Source organism: Ornithodoros turicata, chromosome 9 (assembly GCF_037126465.1).
Source record: "Ornithodoros turicata isolate Travis chromosome 9, ASM3712646v1, whole genome shotgun sequence".
NCBI lineage: Eukaryota > Metazoa > Arthropoda > Arachnida > Ixodida > Argasidae > Ornithodoros > Ornithodoros turicata.
The window spans coordinates 39,579,319-39,602,702 of record NC_088209.1 but is presented as its reverse complement, the minus strand read 5'-3'; the positions used below and the strand labels follow the sequence as shown (position 1 = coordinate 39,602,702).

The 23,384-nt window shown below is 46.9% G+C and overlaps 1 protein-coding gene across 4 annotated transcripts in view; it reads right to left on the bottom strand.

Moving 5' to 3' along the window:
* Positions 1–14,444: 14,444 nt before the first annotated feature.
* The window catches only part of LOC135368896 (wings apart-like protein homolog), a 62,883-nt gene continuing 53,943 nt past the window's right edge, over positions 14,445–23,384 (bottom strand). For all 4 annotated transcript variants that reach the window (XM_064602445.1, XM_064602444.1, XM_064602447.1 and 1 more), the window contains 11 exons: positions 21,960–22,193; positions 21,266–21,377; positions 21,101–21,204; positions 20,445–20,521; positions 20,194–20,372; positions 20,017–20,132; positions 19,112–19,246; positions 18,411–18,591; positions 17,492–17,580; positions 17,336–17,431; positions 14,445–16,240 (listed from right to left, as the gene is read on the bottom strand). In XM_064602445.1, coding sequence (XP_064458515.1) covers positions 16,175–16,240; positions 17,336–17,431; positions 17,492–17,580; positions 18,411–18,591; positions 19,112–19,246; positions 20,017–20,132; positions 20,194–20,372; positions 20,445–20,521; positions 21,101–21,204; positions 21,266–21,377; positions 21,960–22,193 — 1,389 coding nt within the window. In that variant the 3' untranslated portion in view covers positions 14,445–16,174. The remainder of the gene's footprint in view (positions 16,241–17,335; positions 17,432–17,491; positions 17,581–18,410; positions 18,592–19,111; positions 19,247–20,016; positions 20,133–20,193; positions 20,373–20,444; positions 20,522–21,100; positions 21,205–21,265; positions 21,378–21,959; positions 22,194–23,384) is intronic.

Here is a 23,384-nt window from a genome sequence, read left to right as displayed (position 1 = left end):
GAATGTTTCTTTGAAGCTAACTGGCGATGGCAAACGCCTTCGACGAACACAACGACGAGGTCCACAGACTATGTTATATAGCCGACTCTATCGGGTTTATAACTGTACCTTTTACAAATTCGCGGGTATAAATATTGGGCGCAATTTTTGAATGAATATTGCGGGGCTCCTCAAAGTGTGCCGTGTGTCACGGTTCCTGTCTGCCCAGTGTGGCAACATGTTGCACGTGGTAGGACTGTGGCTGGGGTTCTTTTGCGAAAAATGGCGTTTTACCCAACACAAGAGCAAAATACTCACCAAAATATCGGACAGGTTCGACCCAAAAAAGTCATGCCCTCTAATTATGTCGAGGTTACTAAAACATAACGAAAAAGGTTATCTAAAAATAAAAGTGACTGCTAAAAAGAAGTAACCGCTGCATCATTGTTTACCTCGCGACGCACGTCAAATTCGCGACTTTCGAACGTCGACGTGAAAGCCATAAACGGCAACAAATCGATGGTGACAATGGGGTGTATAACACCTGCATCTCAGGGGTGAAACACCGTATTTTACCCCCTGAAGTGCAGTATACCCTACTCCGCTACATGGGAGGCAGTCTGTGAGTGATATGAAGACGAAGTGGTCGCATCTTCATTGATTGATTGATAAAATTTGTGTAATTTCATTCCTCGTGGACGAATGACCACGGTATCGAAAATCCCACGCGAAAGAGTGGCGTAGTTTGACTATTATTCGATGGAATACATGACGAGAGCAGGCGCCGGATGATGAGAGTATGCCGGAATTCCCTCTCTGGAAAAACGAGAAAACGTCACTCCCTAGGAACCAACGAGGGCGTGACCTTGAGAAAAGGAATGCCGCGGCCATCTCCTCCGCCTTTCCTCCTCCGAGCGCCACCCTCTCACTCCTTCGCTTAGGGAGTGACGTCAAGCCTCTGCGGCCGCGGAAGCAGTGCTGATCTTCAAAATTGGTTTATTAAATACCGAAGCGATGTTCGGACGAAAAAAAAAAAAAACAGCTGGGTAGATTGTCGGCCGATGTCGGACACAGTAGTTGCATAGATGGGTTTCTGGATGCGACGGTCCCTTTAAATATATGCCTGTTCGGGGGACAATTCAGGAGTCCCACACAGAACAAGAAAAGGATGAAATGGAGAGAAGGAAAAAAAGCACCCAAAGGTGCACAAAGAGCCATTGGAAAACAGTCAAAGTATATAATACCTCTCTCACGTGGGCAATCTTCAATGATGATCATTGAAACCAATGGCCATTGAACATGCTCGTAGCGCCATCAAGCGCGTTACGTGTCAACCTGTAAGAGAGCATTGGATCTAATGCTCTTTGAGAAGTTGAAACGGTACACGCATGGTGGCGCTACATATATTTTGAATGGCCATCGGTTTTAATCATCATTGAAGACTGCCCACGTGACCCACGGCACAGGGGTATAACACTTGAGCGTCCGGAGCAAACCGGTGGTCCTCAGGAACTGTGCAAACTCTTGAAGACCTCGACGGCGTAACTAAAATGGACACGGATTTCTAGAGCCACTTTTTTTCCCCTTCCTTCCCTCTCTTTTTTTTTTTTTTCTGATGATTCGTACACGTTCAGAAAGCATTGTATTTGGGAGCGGAAAGGTCTGATCGATTCCTCACCGATGAAAAGGAGAGCTCGTTATTTGCAGGTGTGGATGACAAGCCTGTCGGGTACCTCTCTAATTTGACGAGCAGCACCAGCCACTTAACCCGTCGAATGTCAAACGCAGGCGCCCCTTTGGAGCGACGCGCAACTGACTCCCCCCGCGCCACGCATCATTTTGCGCGACGTTTCTACGCTCGTTTCCTTTGTGCCCGCACCCGCTTTGGTTCTCCGACTTCGCCGACACCGTTGCGCCGCCTAGTAGATGACCTTATTGTGGTGAAGGCACCGACTATAGAGTCGCGGGAACTGGGGAAGTACCGCAAACGACGCATCCACGCGGGAAATCCCGCGGTACACCGAGTGTATTCAGGCCACCCTGGACTACAGTGAACCCTAGTTATTATGACCATGGTCGTTCCCGAAAATTTTGGTCATAATGCGGAATTGTCATATTAACGGGGGGATTTGCAGAGGTTTCACTAAATTGTTCCCCAGCAGTATGGTCGTAAAGCGCGTATGTCAGATTATCGGGGGTCATATTAGCGAGGGTTCACTGTATACGCTATGACGGTTATCTATGTCTGTGTCATGAATCATGATGACCGACTATTTTGTCCTATGCCTGTGTCATGGTGTATAGCGAAACTTTGTCGGGTAAAATGACACGAGGCTTCAGAGAAGTCAACAGTCGTTCACCATTCGTACGTCACTTTCCCTTTCCAATTTCCCCTTCTCCTTTGCTTTCGTCCACCATGTTCGTTCTATATTTCCAGTGTTACGCAAGCTCGACTGTAGACGACCTGCGTCCCTACGTCATTGATTACGTATAACGCCGCCGCGCAAAGCATGCTGGTGGGCACCATCAGCCTATATAAGCCGACGCGTTTTCCCCGCTTCTTGCCAACACCACCTAGATACAAAAGGCCTGCGCGCTCGTAAGAGTCAGCCAATCAGGATCGTGTTTTCAACGGCCGTAGCCAATCGCGACCGTGCTTTCAGCGGTCTGGCCATGGAGACGAACCACCGTCGTCCAGGGTGGCCGTCGTCTGCAAGTTGTGATCGAAAGTCAGCCGCGTAGTAAATATAGGGAAAACTTGGAAGTAAAGAGCTCAATCTTTCTCAAAACTGATTCTCTGGAACGCGTTTTTGCGCTTTTTGATCTAAATATTTAGGTGAGCGGGCTGCAGGTGTGCTGCAACCATTTGCAAGTTCTTGAATTCGCAGAATGGTGAATCGAAGTAGCAGACCGCGATGCACCTAGCGTGATCCAATCGACTAAAACCGTTGGATTCCTGACACTCATGTTCTGGTGGCAACGGTCACGTGATCCAGCGCGAGCGCCCTCTACCCGAGATACGTCATCATGACGTTGGTAGACAGACCGAAACCGAAACAGATCGGAAGCGGAGAGCTGGCTTCCACGAATGGGCAAATTGTTCGCCGCCTCCTATTGAAAGAAAAGCAGGACCGAGGGTCGCGTCTCTTTCAGAGACCATAGTAATCCCCTCAAGACCGTGGCTTTCGGGGGCGACCTTGTTCGTCTTTAGCTTTGAACGTGGTTCAACTCTACCAAATTCGTGGCGCTGTTGAACACTACGACGTCATTTGTTTACAAACAGGTAGAGGTCTATTTTTGAGCGCTAAGCCGTGTTGCCACGAAATGACAACACACTAACATGCTTTCACATCGACATTCAGCGACACCACCACAACAACAAGTATAATTTTGCCGATGAAGTGGGGAGGTATTCCACTCCAGGAGTGGAACGCTACCCGATAGCGTACGGACTACGCATTAGTAGTCAAATTAGCAGTGTCAAACAATTTCCGTGCATAAACCAGCGAACTGGAGTGTTCTGGGACATTTCACGCACCTCACCTCGTACGTTGATGTTCCTGTTCCTTCAAGTTTCCCCACCTGAACTTTTACGATCGATGATTTTCTTCCGCATTCACGCGTACGCTGACGCCGATGGTTCCCCATTGAACTCCTGGAAGAGACGAAGGAAAAGTTGTTAGGAAGCGACAGTTGTTAGGACAGGCGAAGCCAATCAGCTAGACGGTGCTGAACATTACGTAATGGCTGCGATGAACTCCTTCGGGGGAATGAGATCGAAAAAGGAGCGAGTCTATACAGCAGAAAAAATCCTTGCACTTATTTCCCCTTTCTTTCTAAGAAAATACACTATAAGGCCGCCATGCCGTGGATGTTTGACGTCACGCCGGCAACCATCCGAAAGTCGTCGTCTGCAACCCAGAGTGCGGTACACCACAGAAGGACGGAAAGTTTGTAGGGCAGCATCTGTGTCGGGAAGCCATTACCCAGGGTCGCAGACTCAATGCACACTTATCTCCGCAGATATATGTACATAATATCGACAGCGAAAAAAAGAAATCGCGCAAGGGGGCGCACATTTCCAAAGCGCCATTTAAAAGTCCGATTTTCTCTCGCCATCTGGCGGCGAGAATTTAGTCGTTTCGTCCCCGAATTTTAAGCGCGTCATCCCGCGCCTTCCTCGAGTGCTTCTTCAATTATTAGCCCCTGAACGACCAACCGCGCCAGTCAACTTGGCTGTCGCATTCATCAACGGGCTCCAAGTACAGCTGTCGCGCTGAAAGAACACGCTTTTCTTGTTATACGAACGTTGGATGTGCCTCGCTCTGCCATGACACTTGAGTACGCGACAATGTCGTTGTTTACGACGGCAGTGCGGAACCGTGGTTTCCGAAAGTGCCCATCAAACGTGATGACATATACAAAGCCGAGCCGAAAGGCTGATAACTCCGGTAACATACACTCCTGGACAAAAGTAGGATGACAGCCCATCGGAACGCGGGTTTATGTAATAGAGTGTGTTAGCAGAACGGTTGATAACGTCACCGTAAAGTTATCGTACATGCCGGAATCAATGGCGGCGTGCATGACTCGGAATCTTATCCTTTGATTGGGTGCGGTAGATACGGTACTTAGGAAGCCACGTTATCAGCTAACACTCACTAAAAATAGGTGTTAGTAGAACCGTTGATAACGTCACCATACATACCGGAACCAATGGCGGCGTGCATGGCTTAGAATCTTATCCTTTGATTGGGCGCGGTAGATACGGTACTTAGGAAGCCCCGTTATCAGCTAACACTCACTAAAAATAGGGTGTTAGTAGAACCGTTGATAACGTCACCGTAAAGTTATCGTACATACAGGAATCAATGGCGGCGTGCATGACTCGGCATCTTATCCTTTGATTGGGAGTGGTAGATACGGTACTTAGGAAGCCACGTTATCAGCTAACACACTAAAAGTAGGGTGTTAGTAGAACCGCTGATAACGTCACCGTAAAGTTACCGTACATACGGAATCAATGGCGGCGTGCATGACTCGGAATCTTATCCTTTGATTGGGTGCGGTAGATACGGTACTTAGGAAGCCCCGTTATCAACTAACACTCACTAAAAATACGGTGTTAGTAGAACTGCTGATAAAGTCACCGTAAAGTTATTGTAGATACCGGAACCAACGGCGGCGTGCATGACCCGGAATCTTATCCTTTGATTGGGTGCGGTAGCTACGGTACTTAGGAAGCCACGTTATCAGCTAATACTCACTAAAAATAGGGTGTTAGTAGAACCGCTGATAACGTCACCGTAAAGTTATCGTACATACCGGAATCAATGGCGGCGTGCATGGCTTGGAATCTTATCCTTTGATTGGGTGCCGCAGATACGGTACTTAGAAAGCCCCGTTATCAGCTAACACTCACTAAAAATAGGGTGTTAGTAGAACCGTTGATAACGTCACCGTAAAGTTATCGTACATACAGGAATCAATGGCGGCGTGCATGACTCGGCATCTTATCCTTTGATTGGGAGTGGTAGATACGGTACTTAGGAAGCCACGTTATCAGCTAACACTCTAAAAGTAGGGTGTTAGTAGAACCGCTGATAACGTCACCGTAAAGTTACCGTACATACGGAATCAATGGCGGCGTGCATGACTCGGAATCTTATCCTTTGATTGGGTGCGGTAGATACGGTACTTAGGAAGCCCCGTTATCAACTAACACTCACTAAAAATACGGTGTTAGTAGAACTGCTGATAAAGTCACCGTAAAGTTATTGTAGATACCGGAACCAACGGCGGCGTGCATGACCCGGAATCTTATCCTTTGATTGGGTGCGGTAGCTACGGTACTTAGGAAGCCACGTTATCAGCTAATACTCACTAAAAATAGGGTGTTAGTAGAACCGCTGATAACGTCACCGTAAAGTTATCGTACATACCGGAATCAATGGCGGCGTGCATGGCTTGGAATCTTATCCTTTGATTGGGTGCCGCAGATACGGTACTTAGAAAGCCCCGTTATCAGCTAACACTCACTAAAAATAGGGTGTTAGTAGAACCGTTGATAACGTCACCGTAAAGTTATCGTACATACAGGAATCAATGGCGGCGTGCATGACTCGGCATCTTATCCTTTGATTGGGAGTGGTAGATACGGTACTTAGGAAGCCACGTTATCAGCTAACACTCTAAAAGTAGGGTGTTAGTAGAACCGCTGATAACGTCACCGTAAAGTTACCGTACATACGGAATCAATGGCGGCGTGCATGACTCGGAATCTTATCCTTTGATTGGGTGCGGTAGATACGGTACTTAGGAAGCCCCGTTATCAACTAACACTCACTAAAAATACGGTGTTAGTAGAACTGCTGATAAAGTCACCGTAAAGTTATTGTAGATACCGGAACCAACGGCGGCGTGCATGACCCGGAATCTTATCCTTTGATTGGGTGCGGTAGCTACGGTACTTAGGAAGCCACGTTATCAGCTAATACTCACTAAAAATAGGGTGTTAGTAGAACCGCTGATAACGTCACCGTAAAGTTATCGTACATACCGGAATCAATGGCGGCGTGCATGGCTTGGAATCTTATCCTTTGATTGGGTGCCGCAGATACGGTACTTAGAAAGCCCCGTTATCAGCTAACACTCACTAAAAATAGGGTGTTAGTAGAACCGTTGATAACGTCACCGTAAAGTTATCGTACATACAGGAATCAATGGCGGCGTGCATGACTCGGCATCTTATCCTTTGATTGGGAGTGGTAGATACGGTACTTAGGAAGCCACGTTATCAGCTAACACTCTAAAAGTAGGGTGTTAGTAGAACCGCTGATAACGTCACCGTAAAGTTACCGTACATACGGAATCAATGGCGGCGTGCATGACTCGGAATCTTATCCTTTGATTGGGTGCGGTAGATACGGTACTTAGGAAGCCCCGTTATCAACTAACACTCACTAAAAATACGGTGTTAGTAGAACTGCTGATAAAGTCACCGTAAAGTTATTGTAGATACCGGAACCAACGGCGGCGTGCATGACCCGGAATCGTATCCTTTGATTGGGTGCGGTAGCTACGGTACTTAGGAAGCCACGTTATCAGCTAATACTCACTAAAAATAGGGTGTTAGTAGAACCGCTGATAACGTCACCGTAAAGTTATTGTAGATACCGGAACCAACGGCGGCGTGCATGACCCGGAATCGTATCCTTTGATTGGGTGCGGTAGCTACGGTACTTAGGAAGCCACGTTATCAGCTAATACTCACTAAAAATAGGGTGTTAGTAGAACCGCTGATAACGTCACCGTAAAGTTATCGTACATACCGGAATCAATGGCGGCGTGCATGGCTTGGAATCTTATCCTTTGGTTGGGAGTGGTAGATACGGTACTTAGGAAGCCACGTTATCAGCTAACACACTAAAAGTAGGGTGTTAGTAGAACCGCTGATAACGTCACCGTAAAGTTACCGTACATACCGGAATGAATGGCGGCGTGCATGACTCGGAATCTTATCCTTTGATTGGGTGCGGTACACTCTTAAAAATGAACTTCACCACATAGCACGCTCCTAGCCAACCATCACCCCGAATGACAACGTTCTCGCCTTAGATTTGTTGAAAACGGGAGGAGGAGCCTATTTTGTGCCGTGCATAATGGCCACAAAATAGGCTCCGCCTCCCGTTTTCAGCAAATCAGGGACGAGAACGTTGTCATTCGGGATGATGGTTGGCTACTTGCGCGCTATGTGGTGAAGTTCATTTCTAAGAGTGTAGATACGGTACTTAGGAAGTCACCTTATCAGCTAACACTCACTAAAAATAGAGTGTTAGTAGAACCGCTGATAACGTCACCGTATAGTTATCGTACATACCGGAATCAATGGCAGCGTGCATGACTAGGAATCTTATCCTTTGATTGGGTGCGGTAGATACGGTACTTAGGAAGCCACGTTATCAGCTAACACTCACTAAAAATAGGTTGTTAGTAGAACCGCTGATAACGTCACCGTATAGTTATCGTGCATACCGGAATCAATGGCGGCGTGCATGACTCGGCATCTTATCCTTTGATTGGGTGCGGTAGATACGGTACTTAGGAAGCCACGTTATCAGCTAACTCACTAAAAATAGGATGTTAGTAGAACCGCTGATAACGTCACCGTATAGTTATCGTACATACCGGAATCAATGGCAGCGTGCATGACTCGGAATCTTATCCTTTGATTGGGTGCGGCAGATACGGTACTTAGGAAGCCACGTTATCAGCTAACACTCACTAAAAATAGGGTGTCAGTAGAACCGCTGATAACGTCACCGTAAAGTTATCGTACATACCGGAATCAATGGCGGCGTGCATGGCTTGGAATCTTATCCTTTGATTGGGTGCCGCAGATACGGTACTTAGAAAGCCACGTTATCAGCTAACACTCACTAAAAATAGGGTGTTAGTAGAACCGCTGATAACGTCACCGTAAAGTTATCGTACATACCGGAATCAATGGCGGCGTGCATGACTCGGAATCTTACCCTTTGATTAGGTGCGGCAGATACGGTACTTAGGAAGCCACGTTATCAGCTAACACTCACTAAAAATAGGGTATTAGTAGAACCGCTGATAACGTCACCGTAAAGTTACCGTACATGCCGGAATCAATGGCGGCGTGCATGGCTTGAAATCTTATCCTTTGATTGTGTGCGGTATAGATACGGTAGTACTTCAGAAGCCACATTTTCAACGGTCTACAAACACTCTAATTTTTCGTGGCTTCGCTTTGCGAGACAGACACGATCATGAGCGACATCACAGTAGACAAATGTGTCTGTGAACTAATTTTGCCCACCTGAGAGTTCTTTAACGGGCCGAAATTTTCGAATGATTCAAACGGCATTCAAACGCTCCGGGACATAGATTCCTCGCATTGCTTGCCCATCGCAAGGTATTTTAACGGAATAATATCTAACACCACAGGAATTTTTATGTTTCTGGAACACGCAAGAACTGAGCTTCCGAAGAGTTCAAGACCTTTTATCGCACACTATCCAGGTACCCGACGTGCGTCTGATCTATAAGAGAGGCTCCAGAACAGGCCGCCCCCCCATTACAATAAAACGGGAGAGACAAATTCCCCTGGCGAGGTTGTAAAACCTGTCTTTGATATACAGCGCCCTTAAACATGAGCCAGCAGCAGGCGGTCGCAAATTTTACTGCCAACATTCCGGGCCTGTCGAAGACGGCGTCTTCACTTTTGTCAAGCTCAATGTCTGTAAGGGAAGGTGTCGTGCCCCGGGGCCAAAAGATGTCAACCGTTCCTGTCGACGCCGCACTTACTTTGCAAATTCGTCGGCGAACAAGAAAGCTGTCAGAGAATCCGTGCCGTCCAAATCGAGTTTGCCGGAGCTCGGGACACATTTTCGGACCCACCTCATTTGTCAGTCAAAATAGGACTCATACTTTCGCCAGGAACGCTGCCAAGGGGCGAAAGTCTGAGTCGTCCCTCGCGTGCGCCGCAAGGTTTATCATGCAACACCAGCGTCTCGCACGTTGATAAGAGATAAGATAAAGGTTGGAGGATGATCGTGCGCATCGTTCTATTTAACTGTAAAGTGGTAATCGGGAGTTTCGGTAGAGTCGGAAGCACTCCAACGGTGGTTGTTACCAAGCTTTTCGTTTGAATGATAGGGCGGCATGCTGCTCGGGGATCCTGCCTCCTGGGCTGACTTCGTAAGGAACTAGGCTGACATTTGCCCTAACAGTGTCCGTCCAGAGAAAACGTCCAAATGACACAGGGTATGCCTTGATTCTAAGCAGGGTGACCTCAAAGTCCCCGCGTGCACGAGGGCTGAACGGTACAGAGCATTTTATGAATGAAGCGTTCCAGATAGACACTTTACATACAGTGCCTTGATGTACCCACTAATACAAACCGTTCGAGTCCAAGAATCCTTCTTCATTCCATGCATTCACCGTCAGGGGGCACGTTTGGAAAAGATACATTGGGTATATATCGTGAAGGACAGCTGAAAGCGAGCTGATGAACTCTACGAAGCCATTTTCTAAATACAACTGCGCCGCGAAGCAACTGTAGCCATGGACCGTGTACGAACGCGGATAGGTGGAGAGGACGGCAAGAACAAGTGGGAGACACGCAGTCAGTGTGCGGAACACCTGTCTGGACAGCAAGAAAACCCTGGGGAAAACCTCAGACAGTACTGCTTATGGCGGGGTTCGATCCCATCTCCTCTCAGCCTTTAGCCCCTTTAGCATTACCCTAGAAGTTGCCAGCATTCAGCTACAGTGCTGGTGGCTCAGGAGAAGTCTGTTTCGGAGTCCTTTGCAGCCTAGTTCATGTGTGTCAGACATATTACAACGTATCCGATTTCTTGAAGCCAACTTACACGCGTACCAATAGGTGCCGAAGATGCTGTTCTACAGCATCAGGGTACTTTTTCGTGAAGCAAGAGATTGTTGTAGGGCACGTCTTATTTTCCGAACTGGCTGTCGACGTAGTAGTATACAGAGGACAAGCATAACACTAGCCTCCCACGCCCAGTTGCATACTTTAGTTGGCGGTCGACCCTAGCTGTAGCTGTGTCCGGCTCCTGGTTCAGAATAGCCAGCTTGCGCTCATGCCCACAGGCGTTCTCCGCATTAAGTAAACACCACTGGCTGGTCTGGCTATGGCTATGGCTAGGAGACTATGCACGGGTACTGATACACGTCACCTGCTTGATCTTCGTCAGTCCGCTTCAACGTGCCACATCTCGTCTCCCCATAGTACGTGAGCGCTGACGTCTGCTGAACACAGGCTCTAGGAACTGCCTCGAGCCAGCAGGTGAAGTAATCAAAGCAGGCCAGGATGTAAGCTCCTTAACCAACAACGAAAGCTGCGCAACAAGGTCCAGGTCCACTTGACGAAAGCTGTCATGGGGTCGTGCAAAGACGGCTGGTGGTGCGTTGGTATGCCGATGTGTGTGTCGAATGTGACCCGTTGGAATCGAACGCAAGATGGTGCCAAGCGTCGTGCACATATATTGATATTCGGCTACACATTAATCAATTGCACCATCCGTTGCGTTGTGCAGATTCCCTGGACGTGACAGTCTGTGAAGCGGGTCGAAAACTCGTTCGCAGAAGCTGGGAGGGGCGAGGTACGCTGGCTGAGATTAGGGTTCCAGCGATATGTGAGCAAAGGATGCATCTCGTGTTACTCCAAACTTAGTCGCGCTGAGCTTCTACTAGGGCCGCAGAATACAGTGCCGTGTTGGGTAGGAATTGTTGGATGTCGTGGGGTACATGGTCAGCAGTACAGAGTAAATTGCATAAGTCCACGGCTTGTTGTCCGCGAAGACCGCGAACTATACTTATAGTTCTTCCAAGAAATGACTGTAGCGCCTTATGGTGAAGATGGTAGTCAGCGGCTCCGATACCATACCTGGCCTCCGCGGCTAAGAGACGGCTGAAGAACCTTCCGCCAGGCTACGTAGACATCCCTCAGGGGCTTTTGGTGCAGGACAGCCTCTCTACGATGCCATCAAAACTATGCGCCATAAGGGAGACGGCGAATCACACTTGATGTAAGCAATAAGGTGGTCATCAATAGCGGACGTGATGGATTCGGGCAACAGCAGTTGCCTCTGTGCCCACCGAGTTAGTGGACTTGGTATCTCTTAGCAGGAGCAGGGTGCGGGTCCAATGAGGCACGATGCTGCGATAAAAATTCACCAGGCCTAAAAATTGTCCATGCCTCACATTGTCTTCTTGCAAGGTACTGTCAGGAAGTCAGGGTAAATATTTATATTTTTGAAAATATATATTACGCAAATATGCGCGCAACTTGGCAGATTTTCGAACCACGATCCGCCTCCCTCTAGAAGATCGCCTTCAGAGCCCTAATCCGAACCCTATACGCTAGTAATCGTACAACGTCGACTGGAAAGGCCTGTGAAGACGTTCCCTGGACATGAACGGTTGCGCGTGTCACGGCGTTACCAGTCTCCCCGAAACAAACTCGGGAATGCTTGTCGTTTACGGGACTCACGTAGTACCAATGAACCATCTGCTTCACGCCATGGACAATGAATGGGCTATTCCGAAGTGCTTGCGAAACATGTGATGAAGGACGGCGGCTTGACGAAAAATCAGCGAGTGCCGGGAAGCGAGCCCACACCTACCATTACACTACGCTGGCATCACGCTCACCAGCAGCAAACCAAAGCCTCGTTCAGGAAGGCACGCATCCGCTCTAACCCGTTGTGGCCTGTTAGTGTGTCGCATACGTTGGATTCGGGGTTCTCGGATTTATCCGGAAAAACATCGGCCGGTAAAATTTGTAGTAGTTCGGATTCATCCGAAAAACTTCGCTTTTAGGTGTTCCAAAAACTGAGAGCTCGGCAAGGAAAGCCCCCAAGCAGCACAACATCTTGGTCCAATATTGGTAATACTGGACCAATGTTGGGCCGGCTTTGACAATAATGGTCCAATATTGGGCCGGCTTTGACAATATTGGTATAATATTGGGCCAAGATGTTGTGCTGCTTGGGCCGTGCCCCGATATGGCCGGTCGACAGGGTTCGCCCGGTTTTCCTTTTTATATATTGTTTTTATTTCGTGTTTGCGCCGCGAAGCAACAGTGGCTATAAGCGGCGTACAGGCGTTGACAGATGGACATAGGACAGCAGGAAGCCGAGAGAAATTGGTATGCGTCCTGGGCCGACTTCATGGGGAACCATGCCGACATTCGCCCGTGCCATCTTGTGTCGAGATTGCCTCGTATCGCCGATTAAAAGCCTCCGCGACTGCATGTGATGCGGGGAAGCCCAATCTTTGCTGCATTTCGACACCTGTTCACTGAACAAGCTACTCGACAAGAACATTTCGAGGTCCCCTCCTCCTCAAATTGGACGATGGAGCACAAAACGCCATACAAAAAGTCTTCTAGAAAGAACAGGTAGTTGTTGCAACAGGAAAATGGACGTAACCGAAAGCTGTCTCAAGGGATATCCGACGTCGCCAGGTGGTAGTGATACAGTTGTCGTTGCAAGGCCGGGCTGTATTCGACGAGCCTTCCGCCTAGTCCGGCCGTCGTCCTTGTATGCAAGTGTTGCCGAATAACACTAGGGGGGCAACGCCTTTTGCGAGGTAGGTTCATATTGCACAGCCGTCGCTTTTTCTCTCAATTTCGTACCTTGCGAGAATTGATGTGTACAGGTATGCCATCTCTTCAGGCAAACGACCCATCTGGCCTCACGGACACAGACAGCGGGACGGAAGACGATGACGACTGAGTGCCACGTCAGAAACGTCGTGCAAGACCAGGGGAAAGTTTTTGAACAGTCAAAGATGAAATAAATATTAGTCGTTACCAGTACGAACGTCTCAGTTTTTCCTTTTCTTCTACCCCTCCCCTTCCCGAATTACCCGGCATGCCGGCTAATGCGGGGGAATAGGTACGTTAATTCGGTTGCAGAAATAAACGACGAGACACACCGAACTCCTGGAAAATAATGAACACGGAAAAACGTACTTCCATTATGGTCAAAAACGGACTCGAAAAAATCCGAAACCCTTACATATATCTCGCGCACAATTATCGTTTCTCAATGGTTCAGACTGCACACCTTGAACATCACCGCCATATCACGCTCCACGCCCTCCATTGCGCCAAACGTATTCGCTTTCGACTATAGGAGAGAGCGGGGCGTATGCCCTTTTATGGCGATACGGAGATTATTAAGTTGTCGTTAATCCGAAAACAACTATATCATTCCGAATTGCGGTAGGTTCTGAGTGTGCTATATTGGTTACGCCTGAGAAGTGACACTGCCTTGAAACGAGAGTTCTTTTCCCTGTAGCCTCTTTGTAATACGATATTTCCTCAGTTACAGGTAACGAAATCACATCGAATTGTCGAACCAGGTGTACACCAGCTGTATGTTCTCACAAATGACATCCCCACGGAATATTCTAGTGTAAGAAAAGATAAAACACCACTCACAGCGTTGGAATACGTGCAGTGCCGAACTGCGCACATAGCAGACGACACCATCGGCCCTGTCGTCTGCTACAGAACACCTCGCGCTCAAGTGGTAGCAAAAAGCTGAAGTTTTTCCAAACTTCAGAATATTCTACGGAATGTCGTCCGTATGAATACACGCTATATTTTATACTTTGGTCATATACCAGTGGTGCACAGACACAAGACATTCCGTAGCAGACGACATGACTGGCGTGTCGTCTGCTAAGTGTTGAGTACGCTACTCGATATTCCGGCTAAAATATTCCGTAGAGACGTCGCTCGTCGCGTGTGAATATGCCATATGCGTGTGTATATGCCATAATTACAGGAAGTAAGGAAAATTGAACTATATCCCGCAGGAACGACGAAACTCCAATGCAGATGGCTCGGAATCCACACAGGCTTATTTTTGTGCATGCAAATCAAAGCACAGGAAGCCATGTCCTTCGTGCCTCCACAATATGCACAAACTCGGTTTTATTAAAATTTATATTTCTTTCTCAAAATTAATCCCACCCGGGAGATAAATACTGGAGTACAACACATCCTCGACCATGTATTTACGGGAGAAAAAAAAAATCAATAAATAAAAGGCGAGTGACTTCATTGTGTATGAAAATGATGGAAGTATGAGCCTGTACATCCTCGCATGGCCCCCCCTCCAGTCCCCCTCCTAATATGTACATGTGTGCACCTCGTGTGCATGCCACCTAGTGTGCAAAGAAAACCGCTTCTGAATGTCAATGAAGATTGAATCCTACAAGATGAAACAAGGCCTCCACGCACGGAGGAAAAGCTGACCACCCCAGTTTTGTGTTCTATGTGCAGAATGCATGCCCCTGGGTAGAGTACCATATTTTGACAACACAATGTCAAAACCAATCCAGCAAAAGACCAGCAGCAGGGCGTAATGAAAAGAACACAGGGCTTGTTTGGCAGCCTCCAAACTGGATTTACATTACAAAGAGCAGAATACTTATATTTCAAGCAAACTGAAACACTGTTTGGACCTTGTCATTACATCTGGTTAAATCTCCGGAATATCCCAAAATTTTCGTCACCAAACTGCATTTTGATTTTTACAAAGAGGAAAAAGACACCTTCGAGAAAAATCAAAATGCAGTTGGAAGGGAAATAATATATCAGGACGTTCCAGACATTCAAGTGAATGTGACGTGGCCAACTTTCATTTCCAAAGACCTCAAAGATAAAGTTTCAAAAAGACAATATTTGTCAGTGGAAAGAATGCTGGGATAAGTGTGTGCAAGTATTATGTAGTAACTTTTTATGTAAGTCCAGTCTGGATGCCTTGCCAAACAGCCCTGCGACACGACCAATCTCCATGTGTGTTTAAAGTTTGCAGTGGGAAAAAAACGCTTGCCTGAACATGTTGCTGCAAAAATCAATGGTGTCTTTCCAGATACCAACACCTCCCCAAACCTTGCACTACTGGCAAAACTTTTCACTTCACATGTGGTCATCCCAGCTTAACTGCATCTTTCAACATGTTACTTTACCTATAGAGATCGTGGAATACTTACAATCCCTGAAAGCATCGGTTACCAGAACCTTTCCAACAGTAGGGCATTTCAAGCTCATCAAATCTGGCTGTATCCGAACAGAAAAGGTTTGCCACAATAAGGTGGTTCGTACGTGAAGCCTGTTGGCGCATAGATTATGCTTTCTTCCTGCTATCAGCAAACCCTCCAGGTTCCGTGATTTGAAGTGCGATATCCAAACTATAAAAGCCTAACAAACAATAGCATGCAGTAAACACAGTTATAACCTGCATAGAAGGTCCACAATGGCCGTTTCCAGGACACCTCGCCGACGTCAGCTTGGTCCTCCTCCGTGACGTCCCGTGGTAGTACATACCGACCTCACACAAGTGGGCAACAATGGGTGGGCAAGAATCGAGGGCTAAAAAAAGAGCTGTAACGACGACTAAAACTCCGCAACTGATGTGTTCAAAGTTCTCCCCAAAAACACAGAAAGAATGTCCGGTGTAAAAGAAACGCGAAACAAAAAAACAACTAAAACCAGTGCCGCTTTGTCCGCAGGGACAGCGGACAGTGCTCCGCAGGCGGAGTCAGTTCCCAACGCGTGGGCGGCATACACACGGTCGCACGTGCCGACGGGGAAGGCGGAGAGTTTCTTGCGTTTTCAAACAGTTCACGACGTCTCCAGCACTTCGATCACTCTCTGGATGCTCCTCGTTGCAGTGTTGCCAAGAACACCCTACACTCAAGAGACAAATACAATGCCATGAAGGAACAATGCAACCAAGCAGTCAATCTTTTCCATCAATCAATCAATGATCAGTCAATCAATTCCAGTCAAGTTTCTCAACAATGTGAGTTTTCAGCATTCACTGTATAACTTAATCTTTCTGTTTTGCCAGGTTATCTATCCTGGGCACGCTTCCTGTTACTCCGCTATCGTACGGACAAACCTTGCAAGAAAGGTGATCCCCGCTGAGCAGGTGATCCTTTATGAGAAAATTACACTTTATCCTGTATTTCAAAGTGAACTGGTTAGCTTGAACCAGTTCCCAATGCTGCTGTTTTAAAACGGCACTTCAGTTTATACACCGTTTTCCCGTGGGCGCTGCCATATCGAAAGTGCAGTGCAGCGCCGTCTAGCAGGAGGAGCACATTGGAAACAGTTTACCGCCCAAGCCAGAGAGGAGGAAAGCATACGTGCCGCATGCTTCCCCTCCCTGGTACGTATCGCTTTCCTCCTTTCTGGCTTGTGCTGGCTGCAAAAAGCGCTGGGTGCGAGGCTGGCTGGAAAACGGTGTATACGCAACATGACCTGTACTACATTATAACGACAATGCCATAATCGGCAACCCCTATGAGAAGCCAGTCCGCACGATCCGTTAGGGGCGCTACTCATCGGCCCGCGAGATCTGCATCGTGATTGGACGATGGAAATTTGAATTTTGAACGCGCAGAAGCGGACGTACGACTACCGTAGCACACGACAGCGACAGCTCCTACGAAAACGCGTAGAATGATGATGATAATCAACTTTAGAACGAAATATCTTATCGGTGGGAGATCCACCGCTTGTACAAAAATACTAAGGTAAGCTGAAGTACAGAGTACTGTAGAAGTTGAGGAAGATATAACCGGGCTGATGAGTGGCGCCACCGCTAGCTTCCAAATGCAGCGCTGGGAAGGGGTGCCTATATGGCATGGTCATTATAATCTGATGGGTCGTGATACGCAAACAATTTGCATATTGTGCAGATCAGACTCAAGAACCAAATCGAGAAGAAACGGGAGCTTCATCGAGCACTGCTCTGAAAAAGATAACGGAAACTCTCACCGAAAGGTTTATGAAGGTGTGGAATCTTCTGAGCGACTCGACGAGCAGCACGAAACGACCGTCCACGGTGTATTCCCTGAGCCTCTCCGCAAAGTCCTGTCGGAGGCACACGCATGAGGACAGCACGGTGGACAAAATGGCACGAGAGAGACCCACCTTGTTGTTTTGGATGATGCACCCAAGGAGAAGTGCAATGTAAGCGCAGATGATACTGTGCTCCATGTGCTTGCCCGCTTTCTGGAGAGCTGTTGAGGCAAATTTGTTCCATGTCATAAATGGACAGTATTGGAAAATTTAATTCGATAATTTCGCTCCTTTTTCCATAATAAACACGCTTTTTTCCCCCATATAATAAACAGCATGCAGTGAATTTTCTACGCTATTTTTGGTATTTTGGTATTTTCCACGCTTCTGTTACCGTCTTCACTGTAGCGCATGGCATGTAGGTTTACATCGGTGCAAAGAACAATCTTTTACATTTTTCTTGCATGATGCGTCGCAGCCCCTTTAATTAGATATTTGAACATGATAAATCACGCAACAAGAGAACAAAGTTTACGACAATTATTTGAGGGCTACAACCCCATTAAAGCACTAGCACTACCCGTGCAAGACAAGTTATGGAATCAGAGCACTGTTTGAACGTGTTTATCTTCCCCTCCACGGGTTTACTGGCCTTAGCATCGACGCAAGCTTTCACTTTGCGGGTGCAACACCAGCACGCAAATTACCATTTGTTTCTCAGATGAGCTTTCAGTCTGCTTTATTCCCACGAGAGCCCCGGGGCAAACTACCCTGCTGCCATGCAATGTGCACACACGTACACCGGACTATGCTGAACTATCGTACGTGGACTACTTCCTGGTTACCGAACCTACGCCCAGGAGCTTTGAATATGACCAAACAAAACGAAACAGGAGATTAACAGAAGTTGAGTGAACAGAAGTGAATTTTGACGAAACAGAACAAAAAAAATTGACGATACATATATCCTGCATGGGTGCATGCAGGATATACATACAAATATACAAATACAAATATACAAAATGGACCTGCATTTTGTCAAATTTCTTACTTTTCATTATAGTTTCTTCCAGATCGTCGGCTTCAGCTGCCAATCCCTGAGCAGCGTCGCCTCCTGCTCTCATGTCCTGCTGCTGTTGCTGGAGGGCATTGACCTTCTGCTCCCGGCTGCTGAGCACCTCATCTGCCTGCTCTTCAGTCTGGTTCGCCGCTTCCATTTTGTCGGTGAACAGCTGCGGGGAAGTCATTAGCTAAGCTCCACGGCCACGACCCACCGACACCACCACCAGCATTTTAGAAGTTCGAACTGTATCGTTCTGTGTCCCCATACTTTCCAAGCATGAGTTAGCTTCAGTTGTGTAGAATTGTTTTGCCGAAACGCTATGAAAGACAGAATGAGTGTGTTCAAAGGCACCATGTTCAAATTGTCTACGATAAGCATTTAGGTCGCAGAGGGTACCGTGATTAGGTGCAGATTTTATCGAAGATTTAAACGAAGACGCTTTATAGCCACAGGCGGATACGAGAAAGCGTGTTTTTGTACAAAGCAGTTAATCGCAGCATTTCACGTAGATAATGTTGACCTGTTCTCTAATTTGAGTGTCTTTAAGAGGACTGCCAAGGTGCATCTAGGGAACGCAGATTGTCCGTGAGTGTCTTTGTGGTTGTTGTTGTTGCGAAAGTGCATCACCTTAAACGCTATGAGACTGCTGCGGGTGCACTACTGAACCGAATAAACAATAAACCACTTACATCCATGAGGGCGTTGATCGCTGGCATCTCCATGTCATCACAAACAGACTCAAACCATCCCACTGTGTGGGTGTCAACCATCCGCGCCCGATTTTCTTCGCAGTGCTCCACCATGTTAATCAGCAATCCGAGAGACTGGGGAAGAAGTGCCAAGTGCTAAAGTGACCATGCCCGACTTTCTTTGCCACGACGTTATAATGACTCAGAGTTTGTGTGGTGCACAAGCACCTAATGCCATAGTGTGCTAAATGATGGTTGAAAGTAAAGAGAGTATTCGCCATACCTGGGTAAATTACTTCTAAAATGTAATTAAATTACATTACGCATTACTCCAGTTATAATTTAATTAAATTACATTACTCATTACTGCAATTGAAACGTAATGAAATTACACTACAATTACTACGAAAAAGTAATGACATTACTAAGTCATTGCCGCGAGCTTAATCACACTCTTCTATTTGTCTCTCAAACATGTCAGGGTGCCACGCATGACGTATCGTTCCACACTGTAGAGACGAAGATGACACAATGTGTCACGGCAACAGGATGGAGCCCGCAAACAATGATTATCCAATGCCACAAACCGTTAAACTGAACACTCGATTCTTTTGTAAAAAGTAATGAGTAATGTCATTAAAATTACTGCCCAAATGTAATTAAATTACATTACAAATTACAAAATGTCAAAGTAATGCATTACATTACAAATTACCAGAAAAAGTAATTCATTACTGTAATTTCATTACAGTAATGACATTGCTACCCAGGTATGGTATTCGCCAGTGGCATAGCAAGACCTCCAAGGTACGAAAAGGAGGGGGGGGCTCGATACTAAAAACTCGCCCCATCCCCCCACCCCCGTGTAGAACCAGCCTGTTGGAGAACAACGGGAACCGACGTACCAGTACGAGGAGGTCGAAACGCAGCTCCGAGGGAACCGCACGCGGTACCTGCAGAATGCACAACAGCACGGAGCCCAAAAGTCCCGGAGAACTGCCGACGTGACTGCTGCCTTCCGCTGCACGCAGAATTCACTTGTGTGAAGCTACCGCAGTCCACTGCAGCGCATAGAAACTTACGGCTTTCGTGCGTAATATTGAGCAAGACCCGCAACACAGAGAGCAAGCAGGAGAAGAAGGCTGCCCCGGGGCCGAGCAAATTCTGCAGCAGCACAGACGTCGTCTGGTTCTCCGGCATTTTGCCCTCGGGCAACTCCACTGGATGCAACAAGAGGCTGGACGAACACAGCGATAGAAGTCTGTGCACACAAAATTTAAAAAAAAAAGATTAACAGTCGCTTTATTTATCTTTTCCATCAAAATCATCTCACCGTATGTAGGATTCCACAACCTGGGAATTTTTGTACTTGAGAAGGTAGGCTTGGTTCTCTGCGTTCATATATGTTACCTGGAACAGGGTAGCCATCAAATAATTGCACAGCACGCAGCACCAATGCTCAGTGTTGCTCTATGTCCCTGTCTCTCATTCCCCTGTCATGCAGGCAGTCTTCAACCATCATTGAGACCAATGAGACGTGTGGACCTGTCAAGGTGCACTGGATACCATGCCCTTTGAGAAGTTGACATTTTACACGCTTGGTGGCGCTATGTGCATTTTCAATGGTCGTTGGTCTCAATGATGATTGAAGACTGCCCATGTGACAGGGGTATCAGAGTGAACTAACTAGCTCTACTAACAGGTTCACATCACTACAATTATCAGCAATTGAAAGTATTACAATTGAAAATTCCATTTTCAAAAACTTCTTTTATATGTACATAAATAAAGTATATTACAAAACAAAGATAACTTCTACGTTCTCACTGAATTAACGACTGTTCTTGTTCCCATCATATCACAACAGGTGGAGCTCATGAACGATGCAATTTGGTGCAACCGACACTTGTTTGCACCGCAGTAACAAGATTTGCGAAGAGCAGCGATCACGTCGATGAATGTGTGAAACGAGTGTAGCACGAATCTCACATTTTCCAGAACCCGGGAACACCTGTCCACTTTCCTCAGCTTGTCGAGCAGGAACTCCGTCGGCGCATCTCCCGCCGTGCCCAAGTGCAGGAGGCAGTCGCCGACTACAAGAGGAGCCAGCGTTTGGACCATCTCCCATATTTGGGACAGACAAATGCTGCTCACCAGTGTTGACGATGTGTGCTAGGCCCCCTTGCAGCCTCAGTTCCTCTTTGAACCATTCCCCCGCTTTCCTAGACGTCAGGCTCAGTAGGGTCTCCAATGCGAGGGTACCAGTCTGAAATGCACCTCATAGTGACAATTTGGAAAAAAAAAATTTAAAAAATCCGAAGGACGCAGGAAATCATCTTCCCAGTGAAGGCAAAAAAATTTGGGCAGTGCTCCGTCGTACCTGGTAAAAATCATCATTAAAGCCCCTAGCTCTCTGCGATGGAAAATTTACTTTTCCGGAAAGTGGGAATGGACGAATCTGTGGGCTAGGGAAAACAAGCAAAAAAAAAAGTGCAATATATTCTCCCAAGATCACACACCTACTCATCCTGCATGCTTTCCCAGCCAGAACAGAAGAAAAAAAAAAGAAAAAAAAAACAGACGATTCTGAGGGATAGGGCAGGTCCTGCAAGACACGGTTAATTCCACGAAATGTAACGGAATCACGGAAGACTGGGGGCACCAATCTTCAGAGTACGGCATAGATGCGGGCCACCTGGTGGACAAGCCCTATAACGTGAGTGCTCTAATCATCATGCGTTCATGGTTCATGAGCAAGCTCATCAAGGTTTCACGAAGCAGCTGGCCGGGAGCGGCAATTACTCACACCCAGCCCAAAAAGCTCATTCAACGAGCAAAGGCTGCTCACATTGATGTGGTTGAGGTTGAGATGTTTGGCATTTCCTTTCAGCTGCATCTGCACGCACAGTTGGTGCACTTTGTCACGATGCTTAGCATCCAACGGTGCCTGTCGCGATCCCTCCCCTCTTGGATCAGACTCAAACAGCTGCAGCATCAAAGATAACGTTGACGCGTCCAGGTCCATGGTGAGACGGTCTTGACTCAGGACGAAGAACAGTGTTGCGGTGCACAGAGACAAGCTCTGAAATAGAGGGGGGCATTCATTCTTTGTTAGTGGATTATACCATATATGTAGAGCCTGAAGTTTTCGGGAAATATTTTTTCCTGCATTCGGGGGGGTAAAAATCGGGTAAGTAAACATGTGCACTAAATTCATGCAAATTCGGGTGAAAAAAACTTCCAGTACGCTAAATTTGGGGAGAAATCGGGCTCAGTTATTCAAACTAATTGTAGCGGTTTGGTACAAATGGTGATGTAACTGCATTTTTCTGCCAAACAAGCAAGTTAGTGCATTCCTACAGACATCCCAGTGAGGGCAATTTGCCAGGTAAAAATCGGGTTTCACCCTAAAGAGGCAACCTTCAACTCGGGGTGCAAATTCGGGGAAGAATCGGGTTAAACCCTAAAACTTCAGGCTCTACATATATGGCGTATTCACATGCGCTACATTGCCCTCAACGATCAGGCCAACAATGCAAAAACAATTCATTTGTCTGGAATGACTACCAGAAAACCTGGAGAAACCTCGGACAGCACAGCCAGCGACGGGATTCGAACCCACCACCTCTTAGCCTCTAGCGCAACGTTCTACCCCTGAGCAGATCTTTCGCTTTTTCTTCCACTAGAATATTCCGTGGAATTGTCGCTCGCGTAAAGAGAAGGATACTTGCACAGCTGCCACTCCCGGATCATAGCAGTGGATTTTATGAAGCAGTGTATGTTTCTACCAGTAATGGCCAGTAGTTAACTACATGTAGTTAAACTACTAGTTAAACTACCTGATTGTAGTTAAAAAGTAGTTATTAACTACTTGCAGAAATGTAGTGGCAACTAACAGTTAAACTACTATTTTAAGTAGTTAACTACAGTAGTTAGGTTACTGAAGGCAGCAACTACTTCCGATTGTGCCGCAAGCGTTACGGCACAATTGTGCTTCCGACTTTTACCTCGAGCTACTTGTTTGGTGAGAACGGAGGTGCAGAGCAATTGTGTCATGCATGTGTACCAAACCTTCACTTTTAATGCTTGTCTAGTGAAGCCTCATTTGCTGCGAAATAATTCTGCAACTTATTTTAGCGCGTAGGCACAGAAAGAATCCCGCCGCAAGCTCCGTATTTAACAATCGTAGTCCGAGAACACTACAAGGGATTGGTGTTGGTGGACAACGTTAAGTAGTTGTAGATGTAGTTAAACTACATTGCAGTAGTCAAAA